The sequence below is a fragment of the Notothenia rossii genome (assembly GCF_949606895.1).
Source record: "Notothenia rossii genome assembly, chromosome: 8".
Lineage (NCBI taxonomy): Eukaryota > Metazoa > Chordata > Actinopteri > Perciformes > Nototheniidae > Notothenia > Notothenia rossii.
The window spans coordinates 26862733-26883169 of record NC_136906.1 but is presented as its reverse complement, the minus strand read 5'-3'; the positions used below and the strand labels follow the sequence as shown (position 1 = coordinate 26883169).

Here is a 20437-nt window from a genome sequence, read left to right as displayed (position 1 = left end):
TTTATATTTGTACCTCCAGGATATTTGCACCTCCAGGAAAATGGCGTATTTCGCGCGTTGCATTGTGGGTAGCTCGTGACGTCACTGTGTGTGAAAGAATTGAATGTGTGTGGCAAAAAAATAATGACCACAGGGGCACTGGGCTGCCATCCCCACCATACGTCATCTCACATAATTCAGAGCTGATTGGCAAGTAAGTGTGCCGCGAAAAGTGTGGTGTGTGAAGAGGAGGAGAGAGACGCGTCCTAAAACCAGGAAGTAAGCTGCGCATGGGTTCCCTCCACAAATAGCAATGAGATTTCTCCATAGGATTTTAGAAAATAGCTCAAAATAAGATCTCTGGGAAACGTACCTGTTCAGCCGGATAATATCTACTTTTATAATTTTCTAATAAAAAAATCTATCGATTAGATTTATGATAGACTTTTGAAACTACAGGAATATAAGGAGGACTTTTACAAAAAAGTAATAAAGATTTTTGTCCAGAAGGATAGAAAAATGGACTTCATCTTCAAGTCAAGGTAAGACCGCAATTTCATTGAAAATGGGATCTTACTAAGAGAGAACAATTCAATATTTAAATGATGAAATTATATTTTTTGGGTATCCTTTTGTTGAACTGTCTGTTTAAAATTAATCGAAGCATCAGACAAAAAAAGCTTTTGAAAATAATATTATATTTTGATTTAGCTCAAAATATAATATTTGTAAACCTGAAGAGTCAGTGCCTCATGAACCTCACTGCAGAAGCTTATATATAGACATCTACGTTTTTTGTGCCCGACCACTTTTGTACATATAAAAACGCCACTGGATATGGTGTTAGTGCAAAATATTTACTATAACTTGAAGCTAAAAGTAATGCGTTTTATTTTGAGTAATTGAATGCAGGCTTCTTCTTACACCTTTTCCAAAGTCAAATTCAAGCACTTTTCAAACATTTTCAAGGTGCATTTTCAAGCTTTTCAAGCATCTTACAGCTGTTGTAAATGACATATTTGTATGCACATACTTATACTCAAATTATTATTTCGCTACCTCACATTAAATCAGATGTTCTTTATGCTATAAACAACCAAATGTGTGTTTCATAAAAGCATTCTACATGAGGATGAACAATTAAAGAAAAGAAAACTAAGTTTAATATTTCAAAATGAGTGACCCATTTGTACGTAGACTGGGCCTCCCATATAACCTGGCTGAGTCAATATAAAATAATCAAATAACTTTTCAATACATTATTGATTACTATTTTTGAGGTACTTTTAGGTTGGCAGTAAACATAAGTCAGAGTTAAATGGTGTACTTTTACTCCACTACATGTATTTAATACCTTTAGTTACTTTACAGATGTGGATGAATGATGTGAAATATAATAAAGTTAAATCAGACTTTAGTTCCACCTGGAGTAAATTCACAAGCTACCCTGCAGTATACAAAGTCAATCAAACTAGCTGCACCTTTACCAGCTTTGAGAACACTTTAATGATCAATCATTATAAAACATATCATATATATTATTCTGAAATGGACCAATCTGCACAATCACTACTTTTACTGTCGCTACTTTAACTATGTTTTGATGATAACACTTTTCTACTTTTACTTGAGGAACATTTTGAATTCAGGATTCTTACTGTAACAGAGTATTCCTACACTCTGGTACTTCTACTCATACTCAAGTACAAGATCTGAGTACTTCTACTTTTACTCAAGTACAACATCTGAGTACTTCTACTTCTAGTTAAAGAGTTTGACACCCTCGATCATCGCATCTTAAAGCAGTATTGGCATATCCAGCCATGCAGTGGGGTGGTTTGTGAACTACCTCTCTGAAAGGTCCCAATGTGTTCACTTTGATGGGCTCACTTCTGAGTGGTTGAACATTGCTAATGGTGTTCCCCAAGGCTCTGTTTTAGGTCCACTTTTATTCTCCATATATATCAACAGTTTAGGTGAAAATGTCGATGAAGCTACTTTACATTTTTATGCGGATGATACCGTGATATACTGTTCAGGTCCCTCCATTAAGGAGGCAGGTGTTAAATTGCAGACTGTTTTTAACATTATTCAGACTTAGCTCTCTGAACTAAAGCTTCTTTTAAAAGGTAATGCTCTTTTCAAAAGCTAAAAAGATACCAGAGCCTGTTTTGCATATTGTAATTGCGCAAGGAATAATACTTGAAGTGGTTGCCTTTTATAAATAGAGGTATCTGGCTTGATGATTGTCTCACTTTTAAACTTCAGGTCAATAACCTGCTTAAAAAGCTGAGGGTTAGACCATAGGCGGAGTTTGACATTTGCGCTTGGGGGGGCAAACCTTTTTTACTGACGTCACTCAGTACACAGTCCCAACTTTTTCGTGCTCACCGCACTGAGTATGACTTTTCCACATACGAACACAACTCGTCCCGTCATGCACGCCTCATGCCCGCCGTACACACACACTCATATGGAAGGGGCGGTCACTCCCCCCAACAACAGTGCATTACATAACTGTAAAAAACGTATCAAAACTGTGCATATCTTATACTTATTTGATAACTACTATATCCCTTGGTGTCCTACCTTAGTTCAGAAGTAGACGCCGTTTTTTACGTTCCGCATATACGTCCACTATCCCCTCAGGTGACAGCTGTGCGGTTATGTCGTCCTCAATGTGAAGAACCGCAAGTGAGGAAAATCTTGTTCCTCCCATCGTTGACCGCAGCCAGTTCCGAATTCTCCTCATTGCAGAAAAACTTCTCTCAGAGGTGGCAGATCCGATAGGCAGAGTCGGTGCCAACTGGAGCATCTTGTATAGATTTGGATAGCTCTCCTTTTTAACAGTCTTTCGGAGATGCTCAAGTGCAACAGGTGCGACAGCAGAGGCTTTAACAAGGTCCATCTCTGCTCCAAGAAGGAGAGGGTGAATTTTGAGCAGCTGTGCGTATTTTTGTACGAGAGGTTCAATTCCTTTTTTCTGACATTTAAACACTGCTCCACATGCTCGTGCCAGCTCTATGGACTCTCCCGTGAATCGTCTGTCTAGTTCGTTGATGAGGGTGTCCAGCACAGGGAGATAGAGGTGCTGCTGATATCCAGCTGTATCACTCTGTGACATTTGTGCGCCACTTTCATCAGTTTCTCTTTGGCCCAAAGTAGTTGTAACCAGGAAACTGTCGAGGGAGGTCGGGGGTTTTGTAACCCGTTTTCTTTTGGGTGCAAGGGGACCCGGAGTCTGACACTCAACATCTGCATCCCCAGGTACTGGCACGTTGTTGTCCCGGCAGAACTGTTTCACTGATCCCCAAATATTGCTCCACGTATCTGCTTGTCTCTGAGATTTGAAGTGCGCCTTCAGGTTGTCGGTAAGCGCTGCAGCTTCGGAGAGTGTGCAGCTGGAGGACTGTAGGGCCTTGTGCGTAACATGAATCACACGCAGTATGTCTTCCAATACAATAACACATGTAATGAAAGACATTCTGCTCATGTGGGCATAAAGGCCACTGGCCTCCACAGACCACTTGTCTCCCTCGTCAATCATTTCTCTCAGGCACCCTATAATTGCAGAGTAGTGAGTTTTAACGGAATTCACAGATCGCCACTTGTACGCCCATCTTGTCTCACTTGGCTGTATTATTTCAGTTTGTTTCAGATTCAGTGATTTCTGCATTTCAATTAATCGATGATGGTTTGACGGCTCTGCAAATACAGAGTAGAGTTTGTCAATGACGTTCAGGAATGTTTTCACGCTGCGGTTGACAGCACAACACTCCATAAGCACCAGATTTAGTTTGTTTGCCATGCAGTGCACGTACACTGCGTATGGGTGGGTCTCTTTGATGCGCTGCTGCACACCAGAAACGTGACCAGACATGACGGAGGCACCATCGTAACTCTGGGCAACAACTGGGATATGTTTCAGTCCACACATCTCAAGTCCTTTGTTTATTGCTTCCACAATCCCAGCCGCGTTGCGAGATGCTGAGCAATCAATAAAACACAAAAAACGCTCCTTGATTTCAAGCTGCTCTGCATATCTGATACATACTGATAATTGTTCCGTTTTGCAAGACCTGGCCTCATCTGCAATTATAGAAAAAAATCCAGTATCCTGCACTTTCTCTTCAATTTCTGCACGAACTAAGTTAGCGCATATGTCAATGACTTCGTTCTGGAAATCCGGGCTAGTAGCATTGAAATAGTTGGACTGCATGTTTTTAAAAGCAGAATCATACTTGGAGAAAAATCCACAAACCTCAAGAAAATTTCCACGCGACTCTGACTCGCTTCCCTCCCGATGCCCACGAAAAGGCAATCCGAGTTTGGACAACAGCCTCACAATATCAACAATTTTGCACAAATAAGATCTGTTCTTCTCAACAGAATCTTTGTGGCTTCGGGAAAGTTTCGCTGCAATAGATCCAGAAGATGCAGTCACTTTATAGTTATCCCATTTAACCATGCAGTTCAGATGGGCCTGGGATTGTGCATGTTTCTCCAGTTTGCTGCTTAGTTTTTTCCAGTCACTCAGGCCCTTTCTAAAGGAATCCTCCACACCGCTGTCAGTCTGGAAGTGGCGGCATGAAAAACAGAAGACGGCATCAATTCGTACTGAATATTCCAGCCAGGGATAGTTCTTGTAATAGTACGTGGAAAATGATCGTTTCGTTTTCCCAAACATTTTTGAGGGGAAATCGGATAAAGTAGGCTGCTTGGGACAGCTGTGCTTTTCCCCAAGATCATCATGACCCACTGACGGCCCCGGTGCCGGTGGTCTCCCTGCTGTGGGGTTAATGTTAGCTGGTCCTGCTAATCCAGAGCTCTCCGCTGTGGGGCTAACGTTAGCTAATCCAGAGCTGCTCGTTTGCGTGTCTGCCACTTGACATTGTGACGGCTGCTGGTTGGTAAAGTTAGGCTCAGTCGGTGGCTCTTCTGTTGTTGAAGCTGAAGACGAAATTGGACGTTTTAAAAATCGCCGAATATCCATTACTGCTAATTCAATAGCTGAATCACTTGGATACAAAAAAAAGCGAGGGAACTTTTGTCCTTAACTTCACACGTCACACACACACACACACACGTCACAACCCTTTATATATACAGTCTATGGTCACAACATGCGACTGCTCAAAAATGAAATTATTTCAAACAAAACATGATATTATTCAGATTTGTATTGTAACAATCATTTTATTACATCTATTAAAATATTTATATATACAAAATATTTGTATTGGAACAGTTTTAGATTTAGTAATGATATAACATATTTCAGCCACCAGGGGGGGCAATGCCCCCCCTGCCCCCCCGCAAAATCCGCCTATGGGTTAGACGAGGTTTCTTTTTTAGAAACAAGTCCTGTTTCTCGCTTGAAGCCAGGAAAAGGCTATTCACTGTGACCTTTTTACCTGTGCTGGACTATGGTGATCTGGTCTATATGAATGCACCTGCCCATTGCCTGAACAAGTTAGATGCCGCCTATCACAGCGCACTGAGATTTGTCACAAATTGTAAAGCACTTACGCATCACTGTACACTGTATACCAAGGCAGGTTTGCCATCACTTATGTACGGAGGCTCAGTCATTGGTACACGTTTATTTATAAAGCCATGTTGGGTAAACTCCCGTATTATATTTGCTCTCTGATAACACAGAGAGTTGAAAGCAGCTGTTGTCTGAGATCGCATGATGTAGTATTGTTAGATGTGCCAAGAGCAAGGACTGTCTTTGGTAAGACAGCTTTTATGTGCGCAGCTCTACTTGCTTGGAACAGTCAACAGCTAAAATGAAACTTTATGAAACTGAGCAATTTTATTCCTCTGACTGTTTTTAAAGCAAGTCTAAGTGAAATGCTCTTTGAAACTATGGGTATTTGTAAATGTTGAATATGTAAATGTAGCTTATAAATATGTTGTATGATATCCTCTATTGTTTTATGTTGTTTTATGTTTCATGTGGAACCTAATTGCTGCAGGTCTAACTTGAAAAAGAGATCTATGATCTCAATGAGACCAATCTGGATAAATAAAGGTTTGAAATGAAATAAAATGAAATGAACTTCCACTTTTACTCAAGTAAAACATCTGAGTACTTCTACTTTCACTACAATATCTGAGTACATTACATTACATTACATGTTACTTGTTAGATGCTTTTATCCAAAGCGACTTACATACTCAATACTGTGGGCAATCCCCACAGTACTTCTACTTTTACTCAAGTACAATATCTGAGTACTTATTCCACCTCTGGTAGCGTATTAGCCTGAATTGTAGCCACAAAGTCACGCAGAGCTGCATAAAAATAGACTCACAAAGGTAACTAATATTTTATGTTTCGTGCCTGCGTCTTTTTATCAGGTCGGGTCTTGGAAGACCGGAAGCTGTGGGGTTCATAAAAACATGTTCTTATTCAATATCAAGCCACGATTATTGTTTTTATTTTAAATTGTATAATGTCTGGCTTTTTTTGCCGTCTGTGAGGAAAATAAATGGGGCTCAGAATACTGAAATCTGTATATATTTTTTTCCTTCTAATTTGTTATTATTTGTGACCCGCTCTATCGAAATCAGTCAAAATTTGCAATGGCTCATTTAAAAAATAAACGAGGATTTGTTTAAAAATAACTAGTTTTTCAGGGTTCGGGTGTTTTTAAATAAACAAAGTCTCGGCTTTCAGAATATGAAACAGTTTTTTCCAAATCTCATGATAAATACAATTTTGAAGCTTGTAAAGGGAAGAAGAGGCACCTCTCAATTCGCACCCTGCTCTTCCGCAGCGCCGCTTCCGCTCCCTCCGCTGAAATTATGAAGTAAAGGCGTATAGTAATCATAGATAACACGACAGGGTCCGGGACAGTTTGTTTTCATTTGTTTTAAAATAAACAAAGTATTGGCTTTCAGAATATTAAACTTGTTTCTGCAAATTCAGATGATAAATACAACTTTGAAGCTTGTAGCATAATTACAAGCGGAGAATGGAGTAATTTAACGTTACAGCAGGCATAACAAAAGCCGGTGTTTCTTGTGAGTGTTTCCCCAGTACATACACACAAACACAATACACACAAACTCGCGAGCTTCCCCCAGACTAGTAATACAAACAAAAATGTGTCTTCGGGTCAATGTGACTGATTTCGATAGAGCAAGTCACATTTGGTTTAGGCACGAAACATACTACCAGTAGAAATACATTGCTTTTAAAATCGCTCTGTGTCGAATCAATAGATTATATTTTGTGACTATAACACAAAATGCCGTGAGACTGGGTTGAATTACAACAGTGAGTGCTTCATCCTCTGAACACCACAGGATGGCGACTGTAACGCACATAACATAGGTGCGCTCCTCTGAAATGATTGTACCGTGCAATTATTATTATCCCTCATCGAGTTCGCTATTCAGCTTGCTAACGTTAGCTTAAATAAACTTAACATGCAACGTTAGCCTAATCTAAAATGCTCTACTACGGCGTACCTTTCATGTGGCTCGTCAGCGCATACTCTCCCATCGTTATTTTTTGCAAACTTTGCAGGAGGCTACTCGTGGGCTTGATCCTCGTCTTACCCATGGCTTGTCTTCTGTTAGCCAACGCTCGTTGAAACTGCAACCTCCTGGAATACTACTGTCATCTATCACTCTCATCAGAATGCCCAGGTCACACGTAACAAAAACCCTTGCCGGTCACGCGCATGGCGCGGGAAGGCCAGAGCGGAGCTGTTTTATGTAAAAGCGAAGCATTAAGCTCGATCGACTTTTTTTTTTTTTTTTTTATCTTAAATGCAAAGTAAAGCATGTACAATTTCAAGCACTTTATCCCAAATTCAAGCACCATTCCCAAAAGTCAAAAACTTTTCAAACCTTAAAAACACCTCATACATTTCAAGCATTTTCAAGGATTTCCAGCACTCGTACGAACCTGTATCTGAAATAAATATGTGTACTTCAACAAATACCAATAACTGTATTGCATTGTTTTCTTATCCTAAATTACTTCATACTGTCTTTGCCTTTTTCGTCCTGCATTTATTGTACCCCCCTCAGAAAATAACTGGCCCCAGCCTGGCCCCCCAAGTCAAATTGGTCTAGAACCGCCACTGCCTTTTTATATCCTGCTTTTTTTACACATACTCCTCTCAGTACAGGTTAGCTCTGAGTGTTAGCGATGCTTGCTAATGTAAACAAAGACATATTATGTCCAAAACACGTCGGGCATTGTTTCTGTCAGCCACATTTCCGATATGTAGATGAAGATGAACCTTTATTGAGATATTACGTCATATCGGCAGCAAATCTGTACCCCCGTTTTTAGAGATTTGGGTACGGAGGAAAGAGAGAGTGTTTTGTTTTTGACACTTTGTGAGTTCCCTGACACACAGGGGACACATATGGTATGTATAAAATAATAAAAAAGTGCATTTTGCATGATAGGAGACCTTTAAACTACCTTGATAATAGTTTTGTGCTTTTACTTACATTTCAATTTTTTGACTATTTATTGTAATGGAGTATTTTTTGATTTTAATGAGTACTTATTCCACACAGCATGGAATTATAATCTCTTTTTGCAGCTTTGAAAATAAATGCTAAAATAATGACTGGTGAGGATCACAGAGGTATTAATGTCGCGTTACCTGGAGGAGATGAGCAACGCGGTCAGTAAGGCTGTAGAAACCCCGCGGTAGACCTGAAAGGGGTTCGCCTCACAGCAGGAATAAATCGTCGGCAGGACAATGAAGGCCTGGAGGACGAGGCTGAAACACAAGTTAAAGCACAATGAACACAAACACAGTGTTACATGTACGGGGATCGACGATAACCATGACATTTCAAAAGGAAAGATTGATATCATGTTAAGAAAGCACACGTGATAATAACATTGATATCATGTTAATAAAAACACATATCATCCAATAAAAATTCAATATTGATATAATGTTGATAAAGACACATGACGATAACATATAAAAAATACAATATTATTATCATGTTTAGAATAGTCACATGATAACACAGGCTAAGAAATACAATATTGTTAAAATGGTAATGAAACACTAATACAATTGATAACATTGTATTAAAATACACTTGATAATAACATGTAAAACGATACAGTGCCTCTTAAATCCTTGGCCACACAAGTCATGGTTAAAAGATGCTCTAGTTTAATAGTAATTGTTTGCCAAAAAGAGACAAAAAGCACTAAACTGTTTTTTTTTTATATAGACTGACTATGTTGTAATGTATTGTCTATAATAATTTGCACATTGCTTATTTTGTGAGTAAAACAAATGTTATTTAGTGGGGTACTTCAATTGATGAGAATGAAGAATAGGCAAAGATAACCATAATCCTTCTGCCTGTGCTTTTCAGTCATTATTTACTCCTCACTGTTTATTCTGTTGCATGCGTTGACTGACTACAAAGATTATTGAAAAAAATATATATATATACCCAATAATAACTATAGCCATGAACATTCCAGTTTGGCGGTGGTTGTCATGAACCTCGACAACATGGCTCGCAATCATAAAGAGCACTCCAAATGGCAGGTAGCTGGAGGAAATACAAGAAATACAATTAAAAGAGCGGAATACTTCAATACATTGTGCCTTGTGTATTTTATTCAGGTAGAGGGAAGAACAACTTTGAGATTTTGGGCTATTTCTTTTAGAGACATGAAAGAAAAACACACAGAATACACATTTAGGTGTTTATTTGACTAACTTTGTCTATTTGCGTAAAAATCGTAGTGTCTTGAAAAATGTAGGAATTCTATAATACATACTGTATCTTTAAATGCCACTTTCTCAAAATATTTGTTTTTCTCATTCTCCAAGCCAAAACTCTCTTCATCAGATGCACTAACAAACACCAACCTTTCCAGTTTCATTCATATCTTAATTTTTCTATTTATTTCACAGCTGTGTTCTCTGATTTAATGTGTAATAATGTGTATAGCCCTTTGATTCAATATTTTTACTGAACTGGCTTTATCCAAAATTCTGATTTCTGTTCTGGCAATCTATGCAAACTAAGGCTTATCTAAGATAATGCCTGATTTTCAAAACATTTCTAAAAGGGTGGTATATAAATAAATATTAATCTGTTGAGTTTAGGGTTTAGGACTAGGTGCATTCAAAATATGCAGATAGACGGGAAAAACTGGGACAAAAATCTGTGTTATAAATCTATAAACTACAGACGGTCTATGGCACGGCGAATTAATTTGCTGCTATATTTTTGTCTGTATGATGTTATTGTGAGTGTGGACTGAGCAGCTAAGATGGTAGCTTAGCGGGGAAATGATGCCGCGGTCAAACATACGCGGGTAAAGTGATGTGAGTCTTAGCTTTTAGGGTTAGGATTAGTTAGGGAGTGTGCTGCTTCACTTACCACAAGACATGTTGACAATGTATTTGGTGGTTGCTTGGAGAATGTTGAAGAACTCCACTAAGACCTTTCCTTTCTCCCCCATCTTGTTCAGGGTCACTCCGAGGACGAAGGAGCAGGTGATCAGGCCCAGCGTGTTCACTCCTTCCACATATTGACCTTCCAGCGATCCTTGTGGTGTTCTGAACAAGACGTGGTAAAACAGCAAAATAAACTGTGTGTATCATCCAAAATAATCTTTACAGTGTTGAGGGAAAACAATATACCGTTTGCACGTTAGAGTTCGGCTCCATTGTGTGAACTACAAACTCCACTTTCTGGGTCTTGTACTGAGAAAAGAAAAGAAAATGTTACACTTCACAGGAAAGCCAAGAAATGGATGGCGTATTTATCTGAAAGAAAAAAGAAACACACCTGCTCGTAGCAAGCCTGGATGATACTCTTTGGCAACAGGTTCTAGAAATAAAAAGGAATAATCAATGTTTTGTAACACTTTATAAACCAGCTCATAAATTAATTATTTGGGACTCCCTATGGTGTCAATAATGATAGCACTTTTGATGTACTTACATTTTTCCTTCTTTTTTTTCTCAATAAAAAAAATCAGTGTTTTGTTCTTATTTTATGAGCTATGAGCTCTTTGGTGGTTTAACTGCATATACTTTTTCAAATACAAGACGAGGCTGTTCTATTCTATATATATATATATATATATATAGTGTTCAGATATATCTTAAATAAAAATCCAAACTTGAAATAACAATTTAATTTTGTTTTGAATACAATGGTGAGAAAAATATAAACTGTATGTTTATTTAAAAAAGGTCTTACAACCCTTAAAATTCAAGAAGACCATGACAGTCATTTTTCGACAATGTTATTCTTGGTGGGCGGAGCCTGTAAGCAGGTGTTCTCGTTGAGAGGAAAAGGTGTAACTGTAACTTAAAATGCATTGTATACTACATCCTGCTGGCTTTTCTTGAATCAATCCATATTTAACCCTTAAATGGTTTTTGTTTCCTTGGGGAAAGAGTCATTTACAGTAACAGGCTGTGTCCATGTGTTAAATTGGTGTAGTAACCATGTAACTACAGTGTAATACCAGCAATGGTGTGGGTGTAATAACCATGTTACACTGGTATATATTGTGGGTGCAATGCAGTTGTAATAAGGGTGTAAAAATGTTGTAACTGTTACATGGGTGTAATATCGGAGTAGTATGAGTACAATTACGGTGTAATAGGGTTGTATTCATGTGTAATATGGGTGTAATAAATGTATATTATGGGTGTAATATAGAAAATAGCAATGCATGACTTTCCAAAATATGTGTGATATGTGATAGACCATTTAAGGGATAACACACAGAATAGTCAAACATTATTCCCTGCCATGATGAAATTGATGCATGAAAACCTCAATTAACTTTTAAATGCTAGAACGTCAGATTTAATGTCACTTTTTTCTCACCTCACAAGATCCAGCAAGGCGTCGATGGTGGAGAAAGCTTCCTCCTCTGTCTCCTCCTTCTCGACACTGTAGGCGGCTCCGGGCTGGACCGTCAGCACCAAGAATAACCCTGCAGCACAAGTTTTAATTTAGGCATGATGATATTTAAACAACAGGTTTAAGTCACAACGTTGTTGACACAGTATACAAATCAATTAAAAACTCAACTGGTACATTATTACGAGTATTTTTTGACCTGTGAAAGCCTTTTCTAGTAATAATACCATGAAAAGTAATAAAACATGAATATTAAACGAAAACAACCATGGATCAATAATGTCCTTTTTTAGTCTAAATATTTGTAATTCCTTTAATAAAAATGTAACCCAAAAAATGTACGAAATATTACTTCCTGGTGGTTATCAATAAACAGGAATAAATTAAAAAAGTATAATCACACAAATACAAGTAAAACACAAAAGGGACTTCAGGATTTAAATGTTTTTAAGTTATATCTGTTCAATATGTATATCACTGTCTACAGCAGGGCTATTCAACTACACATTCAGTTGGGCCAGATTTTATAACTACAAAATTCAGCTGGGCCAGACATTCAGCGGCCTGTAAAAAGCACATATTACTGCGATGAAAAACATGCAATTTTTATTCATTGTTCATCTAACAAAGGTAGGTCAAAAAGTGCATAAAAACACAACAAATTAGCATTAATTTAACAGAATCTGAAAAAAAGTGCACAGTTGTAGCATTACATTTGTTTGCTTTAGAAGTCAAATATTCAGGTTATTTTTTTTGAACCAGGCACATCACAAAGTGCATTTACTGAATACAATAATAGCAGTCTTAATAAATGTCCTCACATACAAAAAAAACAGCTAAAGAGCTCCAATGCAACACAAAGAGGTATAGCAATACTATTTTTTCACTTTTCAAGTAATAACAAAAAAAAAAATCATACGTTTTGGTCACATTTGTCCCAGACACATTACAAAGTGCACTTAAATGAATACAGAAGGAACTGTCAAACCCTTCAGTTCACAAACCCATAACAAGGGATACGGGTAACTATATGAATGAACACTACACTACACGTCTACTATAGTAAACTAGGTGCTTACTATCACCTCATTTGTGATTTGTCATCGCTGACTTTCTCAATGGGAGAAGGGATATTTTTTGTTTTGAACAAGAGCAGTGATTTTTGGCTCATAGGATGTCAATGCAATCCTAAGACATTGGTGAAGAGTGCTGTCAGTCAGGGAGCAGCGAGTGCTACTTTTGATTGAGTTCATGTGTGAAAAGCTTGATTCACATGTGTATGTTGATCCAAACATACTGAGCACACAGATCGCTACTTTCTGAACGTTAGGGAACTGCTGTTTTTTGACATCACTCCAAAACTTTGCTGGCCCGTTAGTGCGCTGCATGTCAATAAATTCCAGTGTATATTTCCCCTTGTCGATGCAGGGGACCACTTCCTTTGCTCTGGTTGATACGTCCTCCTCTATTGCAACAGTGAAGGGGTCTCTGGCAAAGCCCATCATCACGTCTGTGGGCAGAGCAAGTCCATCCAATCGACCGGCAAAGTTCTCTTTCAACCTCGCAATGAAATCTGTCATCACATCTGTGATTTGTGCCGGAGATGTGATGTGTTTGGAGAGCGTCGGAAAATGCAGCATCCGACCCGTGCTCAAGTCGGTAGCGAAAAGGTCCAGCTTGACTTGGATCTGCTCCACAAGATCAATTACCGTTTTGTCTCTGTTTACGCTTCGGAGTTGAGAGGGACATGTTTTAGAGTTGCTATCATAGGACCACCGTTACTAGCACCACTAGATGCACTTTCAAAAAACGTGCTGCGTTGTGGTTTGGTGGTTTCTATGCAACGCGGAGTGTTGCGTTCATGGTCTGTACTAGTGTAGGAATTTGGCTACGGGAGGCTGGGCCACTCGGGAGTTGGTTCTGGGCCGCATCCGGCCCGCGGGCCGCCAGTTGAATAGGCCTGGTCTACAGGAATGTGCACTTTAAAAAATGTAATTTAATTTCATAATCTCTTACCTATGGTCACAGCAATGATAGTCGTCCCGACAAAGTACACGGCCGCACGCAGAGCGATATGACTCGAGACATGAACACTCAGGCCAGACACTCCTGAGAAAAAAATACATTTAAAACATTATAGAATGCAAATCGGGTTTAGTGCAAAGTCGTTACAAGGAATTTACTTTGGTGTATAAAGGTACAGTAATTAGTATTTCTTTTTTTAAAAGAAAAAAATGTACAATTTTTCTAAAAACTATATTTTATATATATTAATTGTACATTCTGTTCTTGTATATATCATATTCTATTTACTAGTATATAGACTGTCAGGGATGAGCGAAGCAGGCAGGACCCAGACACAGATTTCTCACAAAAAACACCTTTATTCCAAGGCTAAATGAAACAAAACAGAACTCTTCCCCGTGAACAACGTCAAACTACAACAAGGAACTCACAAAGACTAACAGAAAACACAGAACCTAAATGCACACAGGACTAATCAAACAAACAAGAGACAGGTGAGGAGGGAGGAGAAAACACAGGGGCACCAGTTGAACACAATCGGGTAATCAGGGAGGGAAAACAGACAGAAAGCAACAGGCAAGACAGAAGTTGAACACTTTTCAAAATAAAACAGGAAACCAAAGACAGAAAAAGACAAGAAAAAAAAACAACACAGACAGATCGTGACATAGACTTCTTGCACTATTTTTTATTTGTATTTTTGTATTTTATTATATACGTATGCATCGTTGGAGGAGGTCGGTTCAGAAAAATTCCATTGCCATTTCTACACTGTAGCTTATGTTCATATGACATTCAAACCTTTGAATCTTTGAATCTTGAATCATCCTCACCTGAAATGACGCTGGTCACGATGAGAGGAACCGCCACCAGTTGCAGCATCCTCATGAGGACGTCTCCTGGAAAGCCGATGTACAGTTTGTCCATGTCTGTCAGTTCCATGTAGTCATCCAATATATAGCCAAATACAATCCCTGTGGGAAAATAACACAATGACAACACACATGAAAACCAAACTTAAAAGGTTTTAAATCTTACATTATTTTCACCAAGATACAAGGGATGAAATTGTTTAATCATAACTGGGTGTTTACGGTTTATTTATTTGGTTTGTTATTCTTTTCTTGATTACCATTTACCTCTTTTATGTATCTGTTTATGTATTTGTTGTTTTTTTGTATTTCTTTGAGGGAAAACAAATATATACAGTATATGTTAATCATTTAGGTTTTGGGAGAAGGGGTGAGATTAAATACGTGAAAACTTTTTCCCACCCCTTTTCGGATGTGTAATTAAGTAGATCATTTGTTTATATATAATTTAGAATCAGTAATATGTTTGTATATCAATTTGACACAGCTTCATTTTGTATTGCATAATAATTCTCAATGTTTGTATTATTGTTTTACACAGTCAAAATTCCTCTCTGAATAACCAGCACCTTACCGTGGTAGAGAGGTTTGTGTGCCCTGATGAACCTGGGGGCTGTGTTGTCTGGAACCCGGTGTTCCTGGTAGGGTCTCCCATGGCAAATTGGTCTCAGGCAAGAGGCAAGACTAAGATTGGTTCACAAGACCTCATGAAAGACGACACACGAAGTGAGGATACCCGGCCCGGAGGAAGCCCGGGGTCCCCTTCTGGAGCCAGGCCCAGAAGGAGGACTCGTCGGCGAGCGTCTGGTGGCCAGGCTTGCCACGGAGCCCGGCCGGGCACAGCCCGAAAAGGCGACGTGGGCAACACCTCCGCTTCTCCGTCCCGCGGGCCCACCACCTACGGGAAACAGCGATGGGGTCGGGTGCGCTGCCAGAAGGGTGGCAGTGAAGGCAGAGGGTCTCGACGGACCAGACCCGGGCGACAGAAGCTGGCTTTGGGGACATGGAACGTCACCTCTCTGGGGGGGAAGGAGTCGGAGCTTGTGCGGGAGGTGGAGCGTTACCAGTTGGATCTGGTTGGGCTCACCTCTACGCACAGCGTCGGCTCTGGAACCTTACTTCTGGATAGGGGTTGGACTCTATTCTTCTCCGGAGTTGCTCAAGGTGTGAGGCGCCGGGCGGGTGTGGGGATACTCACAAGTCCCCGGTTGGGTGCTTCGTTGTTGGAGTCTACCCCAGTGGACGAGAGGGTTGCCTCCCTACGCCTGCGGGTTATGGGGGGGGAAACTCTGACTGTTGTGTGTGCTTATGCACCCAACAGCAGTTCAGAGTATACGGCCTTCTTGGAGACCCTGGAAAGAGTCCTGTATGGGGCTCCTGAAGGGGACTCTTTAATCTTGCTGGGAGACTTCAACGCACATGTGGGCAATGATGGAGACACTTGGAGGGGAGTGATTGGGAGGAACGGCCCCCCTGATCTGAACCGGAGTGGTGGTTTGTTACTGGACTTCTGTGCTAGTCATGGATTGGCCATAACAAACACCATGTTCGAACATAAGGATGCTCATAAGTGTACGTGGTACCAGAGCACCCTAGGCAGAAGGTCCATGATCGATTTCGTTATCGTATCATCGGACCTGAGGCCGTATGTTTTGGACACTCGGGTAAAGAGAGGGGCGGAGTTGTCAACTGATCACCATCTGGTGGTGAGTTGGGTCGAGTGGCGGGGGAAGCCTCTGGATTGACCTGGTAAGCCCAAACGTGTAGTTCGGGTGAACTGGGAACGTCTGGAGGAGGCCCAAGTTCAGGAGGCCTTCAACTCACACCTCCGGCGGAGCTTTTCGGGCATTCCTGTGGAGGTTGGGGACATTGAACCAGAGTGGTCGGTGTTCAAAGCCTCTATTGCCGAAGCCATGGCGGGGAGCTGTGGTCTCAAGGTTCTAGGTGCCTCAAGGGGCGGTAACCCTCGAACCTCCTGGTGGACACCGGTGGTCAGGGAAGCCATCCGACTGAAGAAGGAGGCCTTCAGGGATTTGTTATCCCGGGGGACTCCCGAGGCAGTTGCAAGGTACCGACAGGCCCGAAGGGCAGCAGCCTCAGCCGTGGCCGAGGCAAAGCAGCGGGTGTGGGAGAAGTTTGGAAAAGACATGGAAAAAGACTTTCGGGCGGCACCAAAGTTGTTCTGGAAAACTGTCCGACACCTCAGAAGGAGGAAGCAGGGAACCATCCAAGCTGTGTACAGTAAGGATGGGACGTTGTTGACCTCAACTGATGGAGGGCGTTAGAAGGAGCACTTTGAGGAACTCCTGAACCCGACAACTCCGCCCTCTATGTTAGAGGCAGAGCTGGAGTATGAAGGGGGATCAACACCAATCTCCCGGGGGGAGGTCACTGAGGTCGTCAAACAACTTCACAGTGGCAAAGCTCGGGGGTGGATGAGATCCGCAAATGCTGAAGGCTCTGGGTGTTGAGGGACTGTCATGGTTGACACGTCTCATCAACGTTGCGTGGAAGTCGGAAACAGTACCGAAGGAGTGGCAGACCGGGGTGGTGGTTCCCCTTTTTAAAAAGGGGGATCAGAGGGTGTGTGCCAATTACAGAGGCATCACACTACTCAGCCTCCCCGGGAAATTTTACTCTAAGGTACTCGAAAGGAGGGTCAGGCCGATTGTCGAACCTCAGATTGAGGAGGAACAATGCGGATTCCGTCCTGGTCGTGGAACGACGGATCAGCTTTTTACTCTCGCAAGGATCCTGGAGGGGGCCTGGGAGTACGCTTATCCAGTCTACATGTGTTTTGTAGACTTGGAGAAGGCGTATGACCGGGTTTCCAGGGAGTCACTGTGGGAGGTGCTGCGGGAGTATGGGGTGAGGGGGTCTCTACTCAGGGCCATCCAATCTCTGTACTCCCAAAGCGAGAGCTGTGTCCGGGTCCTCGGCAGTAAGTCGGACCCATTTCAGGTGAGGGTTGGCCTCCGCCAGGGCTGCGCTTTGTCACCAATCCTGTTTGTAATATACATGGATCGGATTTCGAGGCGTAGTCGTGGGGGAGGGGGTCTGCAGTTCGGTGGACTAAGGATTGCACCACTGCTTTTTGCAGATGATGTGGTTCTGATGGCTTCATCGGTCTGCGACCTTCAGCACTCACTGGATCGGTTCGCAACCGAGTGTGAAGCGGCTGGGATGAGGATCAGCACCTCCAAATCTGAGGCCATGGTTCTCAGCAGGAAACCGATGGACTGTCCACTCCAAGTAGGGAATGAGTCCTTACCCCAAGTGAAGGAGTTCAAGTATCTCGGGGTCTTGTTCTCGAGTGAGGGAACAATGGAGCGTGAGATGGGTCGGAGAATCGGAGCAGCGGGAGCGGTACTGCAGTCTCTTTACCGCACCGTTGTGACGAAAAGGGAGCTGAGCCAGAAGGCAAAGCTCTCTGTCTACCGCGCCATTTTTGTTCCTACCCTCACCTATGGTCATGAAGGATGGGTCATGACCGAAAGAACGAGATCGCGGGTACAAGCGGCCGAGATGGGTTTTCTCCGCAGGGTGGCTGGTGTCTCCCTTAGGGATAAGGTGAGAAGTTTGGTCATCCGGGAGGGACTCGGAGTTGAACCGCTCCTCCTTCGCGTCGAAAGGAGCCAGTTGAGGTGGTTCGGGCACCTAGTTAGGATGCCACCTGGGCGCCTCCCTAGGGAGGTGTTCCAGGCACATCCAGCTGGGAAGAGACCAAGGGGTAGACCTAGAACCAGATGGAGGGATTATATATCTTCGCTGGCCTGGGAGCGCCTTGGGATCCCCCAGTGAGAGCTGGTTGATGTGGCCAGGGAAAAGAAAGTTTGGAGCTCTCTGCTGGAACTGCTACCTCCGCGACTCGACCACGGATAAGCGGGAGAAGATGGATGAATGGATGGACAGTCAAAATAAATCTAATCAAATCAAATCAAAAACCAAAAACTTCTAAACTAAACACTTATCGACTGTAGCTGAAAAACGAAAAATAGAACATGACTCAAACCGGACATCCCATTTCTTAACAACCCGTATGATACAATCCATTACATATTTATTCTGGACAAAATCTCTTTTTCCATGAGGCTGCAGGAAAATCAATTTGAGGAAACGTGGAAAAAAGTAAACAATACATATTCCAGGGATAACCATCCTTTGCTTAATTGAGGTCCCGCACACTACCAGGAGTGTAAGCGCAAATTTCACAATACAGGCAGCAACAAATTTGCAGAGCTCACACTCAGATTTGACCCAGTTTGCAGTGAGGAGCATGAAAAGCTCTTTACAAATCTTTAAAAGTAGAAGTGCTACAAACAGTTTGAGATGCATGTAAACATATATTTGCAAGTATTATATTTAACTTCTACTCTTATAATAAGTTATACTGCACATCCCAAAGAAGAAAATGTATTTGGTCTAGAAAAAGTGTAATTGTAAAAATAAAATATCAACATCAGTAGTAATATTCATACTGTTTCAATCACATTAGTATGCATACAAAGTGACAGGTGGTGTGACAGGTCACACCTCTCCCTACTTATGCTAATGACCCCATTTGATATGCTAATGGCACGTTGATATGCTAATGGTCCCTTTGTTCGAGGTGTGATCACATGTAGGCATGATATCACAGGTAGGTGTGATATCCTTTGATGTGCGGGGTGAGGTGTTATCACACGTAGGTGTGATATGCCCCCCTGTAGTAGAGCCTTTGTTGTCTAATCTAATTACACTTTGATGTCTGTCCTTTGATGTGAGGTGTTATAACAAGCCTTTGGTGTCAATCTAAGTGTTAATTAAGGCAGTCTCTTTGAAGTTGTGTGTGAGACTGTCTCGCACCCCATCCCCTCGCACCCCGTCCCCCTCTCGCCCCGTCCTTTCAGCCCTTCCTGTCACACAACACATCCCCCCCCTTCCTTTTGCTGTGATGCCAGAAGATAGTGGGGGGTGGAGTTAGGTAAAAAAGAAATCTGTTCAAACTAGATAAAAAGCCAGTCATTTCCAGTCATCTAAACTTTCAAAAAGAAAATGGCTAAGAGACGCATCAATATGGGTTTAATCATCGAGACGCCTGTAGCAACTTACCACCATCCGTCAGGAGCGCCAGTCAAGAAATGGATGCAGAAGCTGTGCCGGGTTCAGACACCTGCGTCTGAGGCTCTTCATGAAAAATTGAGTCTGGATGTGTGAGACTGTCTCCCCCCACCCCCCTCACACCCCTTCCTCTCCCCATTTCTCTCACCCCTCCTGTCACCCCCTGAATTTGCTGTTTTTACTAAAATGATTTGTGTTAACTAAGGATGTTTTCTTTTTAAGCTGTGTGAGACTGTTAACTAATGTTTAATTAGTTTACTAACTAAAACGGAGTCTTTTTTATGAAGAGGGTAATAATAATTTAAAAGATCTTAATGACCGCCTGATCTTGTATTTTTAATATTTAATTACTTCACACAACTTTAAAAGCCTCTATGAAGTTGTTGTTAATTACGGATGTTCTTTTGAAAATGTATGGCTTGTGAACTGGATGTTCTCTTAAAGGGGACCTATCATGCAAAATGCACTTGTGTACGTCTTTTATGCATGAATATGTGTCCCCGGTGTTCCAGGGAACTCACCAAGTGTCAGAAAACACAACCCTCTCTATTTTCCTC

At 41.4% G+C, this 20437-nt stretch overlaps 1 protein-coding gene and 1 long non-coding RNA gene across 2 annotated transcripts in view; both read right to left on the bottom strand.

The window, feature by feature from the left end:
- Positions 1–20437, bottom strand: part of LOC307016158 (excitatory amino acid transporter 3-like) — a 64477-nt gene that overhangs the window by 27629 nt on the left and 16411 nt on the right. Inside the window, exons 2-5 of the mRNA XM_079645191.1 lie at positions 14742–14882; positions 13900–13992; positions 11848–11956; positions 8619–8738 (exon numbers count right to left, since the gene is read on the bottom strand). Of these exons, the coding sequence (XP_079501317.1) occupies positions 8619–8738; positions 11848–11956; positions 13900–13992; positions 14742–14882 (463 nt within the window). The remainder of the gene's footprint in view (positions 1–8618; positions 8739–11847; positions 11957–13899; positions 13993–14741; positions 14883–20437) is intronic.
- On the bottom strand, positions 10394–10833 carry LOC307017332. The gene is made up of 3 exons (XR_013802128.1): positions 10792–10833; positions 10644–10706; positions 10394–10559 (listed from the first exon to the last, which is right to left on the bottom strand). It is a non-coding gene; the product is annotated as an uncharacterized lncRNA (long non-coding RNA).